Source organism: Piliocolobus tephrosceles, chromosome 13 (genome assembly GCF_002776525.5).
Source record: "Piliocolobus tephrosceles isolate RC106 chromosome 13, ASM277652v3, whole genome shotgun sequence".
Taxonomy (NCBI): domain Eukaryota; kingdom Metazoa; phylum Chordata; class Mammalia; order Primates; family Cercopithecidae; genus Piliocolobus; species Piliocolobus tephrosceles.
In genome coordinates this window covers 91,866,695-91,872,694 of record NC_045446.1, presented here as the reverse complement: position 1 = coordinate 91,872,694, position 6,000 = coordinate 91,866,695, and the positions used below count along the sequence as shown (strand labels likewise).

Here is a 6,000-nt window from a genome sequence, read left to right as displayed (position 1 = left end):
GGTGCTGCCTCCTCTGTGTGTGCATGTGTGGTGCTGCCTCCTCTGTGAGTGCATGTGTGGTGCTGCCTCTTCTGTGTATGCATGTGTGGTGCTGCCTCTTCTGTGTATGCGTGTGTGGTGCAGAGCTCATTGGGTGGCCCAGCTTTATGATGAAAAGATCTTGTATGAGACTACTCATCTTGAGTAGGCCTGTTCCCTTTTTTCTGTGAGGCCATGGAAAGCAAAGTTCAATTTCACTCCATGAGTTAAATATCCTCAGGACAAGAGCTAGCTGCAGCATTCTCCTTATTTTTTGAGTTCTTATCTACATTTAGTTCTTGGTCTTAAGCATTTCTTACATTCTTACTAGATCATCACTATATTGCAGGTTTAAAAAATACTTAATCAAGGATTTATGGTTGTTTTGATAGATGGTCAGTATACATACGTAGCCTGTCCATTGCTGAAACAGAAATCTATTCATATATTCCAAAAAGACGGATAAGTCTGCCAAATAAGTTGACATCATCATAAATGATATGGCATACTTGAAATAGTATTCAAATATGTTCTGAATGGTTATACACTCAATTAAGTAGTTGGTCATATGGATACATTTTGTATTTTTCCTTTCAATTTTTAAATTAAAGTTTAAATTAAAATTATCTAAGTGAAAAATGCAGTATTTCTTATAAGAGGTGTTCTTCCATACTTACAATGTAGTCTTTCATTGAGATCATTAAGGGACTCTAGGATCTTCTGTTCTTCAGCTGAGAGTGTGCAGATGTTGAATTGTTGAGTTTTATTTAAAGGTAGATTTGATTTCTGTATCTGTTTGCTATTCAAGACAGTCAGAATCTCATCCTCCGGCACTGATGCTTTCACTAAGTTTTCAGCCATCAAAAACTCAGAAGTACTATCTGAAACTACAGAAACTTACATCAATTATTCTTTGATCCCCTTTTGTCTTTGAGATCAGTCCTCATACATACTTACACATACTTAACTGGCTGGATGTATTCATATTACAAACAGAAACATAGTAAATATCTGCTACTTTGATTTCATCTATCAGGATTCTCTATCTAGCATTTTCCCATCCTTCATTTTTTAAAAAAGGATATTGAAAATGAAGGCAGTGAGTTAATAAAAATTCCCAGAGTATTACTTAACTAAAGAAAAAATATTTAATGTAGATAGTTTTTGTAATATGTTTATTATTCATTGGTTGTACAAAAAAGATGAAAGAGACCGTTTTTATAATAGTAGTTATAATGAATTATAAAAAAGTAAGACACAAAAAAGCTTAAGGAAACATTAGAAACTTTGATGATCAGCTGAACAGAACTGACAGCCTAGAAAGAGACCCAATTAGATATAAGAACATGTGATCAAAGAAGCATCAAAGACTTCACAGAAGGGAAAGATGATTTTACAAATTAGTTGTTGCTTAGAATCAATTTGGGCTGGGTGCAGTGGCTCATGCCTCTAATCCTAGCACCTTGGAAGGCTGAGGCGGGTAGTTCACTTGAGGTCAGGAGTTCGAGAGCAGCCTGGCCAATGTGGTGAAACCTTGCCTCTACTAAAAATACAAAAATTAGCCAGGTGTTATTGTGGGCACTTATAATCCCAGCTACTTGGAAGGCTGAGGCAGGAGAAGCACTTGAACCTGGGAGGTGGAGGTTGCAGTGAGCTGAGATTACGCTACTGTGCTCCAGCATGGGTGACAGATTCTGTCTCAAAAAAAAAAAAAAAAAATCAATTCGTAGTTTTATTTCCTACTGTTTGTTCAAACAACTTCCAAAGAAATTAAAGACAAACTTAAGGAATCAACCCATTAATTAAAGCAACCCAGAAGAAAATGAAACAAATGTTTCTGAATTTCTATATCGGGAAGGTTCTTCAACAAAGCTTAAAAGTAATGGAGAAATCAGTAAAAAAAAAAAAAAAAAGACTAAAACATGTTTATTTAAAGCCAGTCTTCCCTAATAGACTTTAAATTTCTTTAGAGCAATACTTTTGTATATTTTGTTTATTATTATAAATGTTAAGTATTACTTATCCAAAAATGCTTGGGACTAGATGTGTTTCAGGTTTTGGATTTTTTTAGAATTTTGGATATTTGCATACACATGAGATATGTTGGTGATGAGACCTAGGTTTAAACATGAAACTTGGCTGGGTGTGGTGGCTCATGTCTGTAATCCCGGCACTTTGGGAGGCCGAAGTGGGTGGATCACCTGAGGTCAGGAGTTCAAGACCAGCCTGGCCAACATGGTGAAGCCTTGTCTCAACTAAAAATACAAAAATTACCCAGGTGTGGTAGCATACGCCTGTCATCCCAGCTACTTGGGAGGCTGATGCAGGAGAATTGCTTGAACTTGAGAGGCGGAGGTTGCAATGAGCTGAGATTGTACCACTGCACTCTAGCCTAGGTGACAAAATGAGACACCGTTTCAAAAAAAAAAAAAGAAAAAAAATGAAACTCATTTATGTTTCATATATACCTTATACACATACCTGAAGGTAATTTTATATAATATTTTAAATAATTTGGTCCATGAAACGAAGTTGGTGTACATTGAACCATCAGAAAGCAAAGATATCACTGTATCAGCAACCTATGTAGATGATCTGTGGTTGTTTGGCATCACTGTTATTCCTGACTCCGAATTTATATCTACTGGAAAGCAATAATGTTCTTACACCTATTCACACATAAGTACTTAACAGTAAAAAATATGATGTATCCTTCATACCATGAGAAAATAATGTGTTCAGGGCAACTAAGCACCACAGTAACATCACCAGAATTCCTGTGTCAGCTGTTCAGCAACAGCAACAAGGAACAATGGCAGGCTTTCAATCTTAGGTATTATGTTACATTTTGATCAAATGGCTACTGTACACTGTATTTTATTTTTTTAGGTGAGAAGAAACATCAGAAGCACAAGGAAGTGGGTCCTCTAGGGATGAGGAAATATTCTGCTAGATGACCTTAAAAACTGTTTCTTCCAGAGTCTTTTGCCTCATTTACAATGTTTTTCTTTTGTATTATAAGCCTCTCTTTGATTTTATAAACCGGCATAATTTCTTGTTGTTATGAGTGCACACTGCTCTAGTCGTTCAATAAACCCATCACACATTTTCATCATATTGTCAATTGGCACCTTTTTTTTTTTTTGCAGTGTTAACAATGTCATTATCATCACTATTATCACAATCATCTTAATTCAGAGCTCTTTTGGCTATTTCACCATTGGTCAATGAAAGCACCTGGAGTCTTATTATCGATGTTAATAACCTCTTTGATATCCAGTTCTTCCAGCTTACTGATAGACTCTGAAGGTATATTTTTTGCTTATGTAATGACGTCAGACATCATTTTTTTCTCACTTGACATACAGACTCCTTCAGTCACTACCTTGTTCATCATCACTGAATATAGTTGCAGGCCAGAGGTTGTGCCAGGAATGCACAATTGTGTCTTCAGTCCCTGTGTTTCAAGTGTTTGCAACAGCATGTGTGGCATCCTTCATGCTAAACTTGTTTTGAAAACCTTCTACATCCACACCTCTGTTCACTGTTGCTGGTATGCTGTTCAAGAAAGTGTTTATATATATTTACTCTTCATCTATCTAAGGATACTCTGGTCACACAGCTGAATTAATGAAGTAATATTTGGGGGAAAACACATGGCATAAACATTATTTTTGATGAGAATTTCAGCTAGAGGATGAACAGAACAGTTGTCAAAGAATAACAAAATCTTGCAGTCATCATTCGATCCAGCTTCCCTGATATAAAATGTTTGTGAAACCAATCAGAAAAGATGTCCCTGGTGATCCATGTCCTTTTGTTAGCATATTAATGGACTGGTAAGAAATTTACTCCTTGAAAGCAGTGAGGACACAAGATTTTGCCTGTCATAGCAAGTTTACACTTAGGTGTGACTGAGTCATAAGCACACCCCAGCAGTTATTCTGTTATTCTTAATTATTATAGGGACTGTCTCATCAGCTATAGTCAATGTCTTTCTTGAGTAACAACACCAAGACAGTGATATTTCATCAGCAACATATACTTGTTCTGGTGTCAGATTTTCATCAGTGATGACCTTGGCAAACTCTTCAATTAATTTCTCTGCTGCTTTGTAGAGAAAATTGTGCTGCTTGATCACCACAAATATTTAAAAATAATGCTGTGTCTTAAATGCTGTGTCTATAACCAGCCTGTTGAATATTCATAGTTCTCTTCAATTTTCAGTTCAACATGATAGATCTTTGCTTGTTTCATGATCAGCATACCATTAAGTGGCACATGTTCACTGCCACGCTGAGGGATCTACTCTTTGACTTCATGGTTGAAATCCTATGCAGTGTTTTTATATTTTGCATTAACTTCTGTTCATCTCTTCCAAAACAGAACTTCAACAGTTTATCCTTCTGTTTCTTCACGTCATATATTGTGGTCTTTCCAACACCATCCTTTTCTATATGACATTTTACACTTATGTTGCTGGTCTAGTTTCTCCAACAGTTTGACTTTCTGTGCTATTGATAAACAGAAATGTTTCCTCTTTTTCTTATCACTGCTACCCACACGGGTATCTTCAGGTCTTTTTGATATTTTCAACAATATCTTTACACCACAAAGCAGAGAAAAAGCAAAAAAAAAAAAAATATATATATATATAGTGAGTAATGCATGTAGGTCTTGGCCCCATGTGGGGCCTCGTGGGGAATCTGCCATTGGTACGTGTACCATTTTATTACTCCTTGTGAGGATGCTTACATGGGGGAATCCGGGTGTGCATGGAACAGATATAGCGCAGCTGAAGAGGGTTGAGAGGATCTTTTTTCCCCTTGGGGATGCTAAATAAACTGTGTGGTATGAGCCCGTGTTTTAGCTGTGACCCATCACATGAAGTCAGGTGTAAAATTTTCCATTTGTGGTGTAATATCAGGGGTCAAAAAACTTTGGACTTTGGAGCATTTTTGATTTGGAAATATTTGGATTAGGGATATTCAACATGTACATCTAATACCTACTTACAAGCAGAAGATTAGCTCTCAATAATCATTTGTTGAATGAACAAATAAAAATTAAAACATGTGAAAATACCATATAAGTAGAATAACATGCAAATAGTAAAGTAGTGAAAACATCTTCAACTAATATAAGAATTAGAATCCTTGATAGCTAAAGAATTTGCAGACATTAGTAAGAAAATTTCAAACTCTACTATCTAAGCTAAGAAAAAAGAGTACAAAGAGACAGTTCACCAAAAAATACACAGAAAAGCAATTAAGCATAATATTAATGAAAGGTATAGAAATCAAAACTAACATAATACTATTTTTTTTGTCTATAGCAAATATGAAAAGATTCTACCTCAAGTTGACATACAACACTGGACATATACTACTAGAACAATTTTGAATAATATTTTTCTGGAAAATACTTTAGTAATATATATGAAAAGCCATATCAATGCTTATTTCTTTTGATCCAGTATTCATTTAATACACAGAGTTTAATTCAATAAATATTTACTGGGTGGCATTTACATGTCAGTTACTGTAATTTTAATTCTGGAAATCTAACCTACAGAAATAAGTAAAAATCAGAAAATAACTTGATGTAGAAAGATGTTCAATATATTATTATTTAGAATAAAGAAACAATGACAATGACCTAGATGTGCAGGGGTGAGGAGAGTTCAGGTTCTAAATGGTGATTTAACAATTACATAATACGTTAGCATCTGAGAATAGGCATACAAGAAAAAAAAATCACTGGGAACAAAGATCAGAGGAAAATGTTTAAACTAAAACGTACCTTCTTCAACATAAGAAGTACCCCTTGTAGTTTGTTTTGGCTCACTCGAACTTAGCTGGACACTTTGTCCACAATTCTACAAAAACAGAATATTGAATTAAAACATATTTCCATATTTAAAATTCATATGTACATGAACTTTTAAAAAATATTTAATTGCTATATATATTTTCAGCTACA

At 35.0% G+C, this 6,000-nt stretch overlaps 1 protein-coding gene across 2 annotated transcripts in view; it reads right to left on the bottom strand.

The window, feature by feature from the left end:
• CEP126 (centrosomal protein 126) overlaps positions 1-6,000 on the bottom strand; it is an 84,352-nt gene that overhangs the window by 14,408 nt on the left and 63,944 nt on the right. For both annotated transcript variants that reach the window (XM_026450087.1, XM_023208007.2), the window contains 2 exons: positions 5,821-5,896; positions 696-905 (listed from right to left, as the gene is read on the bottom strand). In XM_026450087.1, coding sequence (XP_026305872.1) covers positions 696-905; positions 5,821-5,896 — 286 coding nt within the window. The remainder of the gene's footprint in view (positions 1-695; positions 906-5,820; positions 5,897-6,000) is intronic.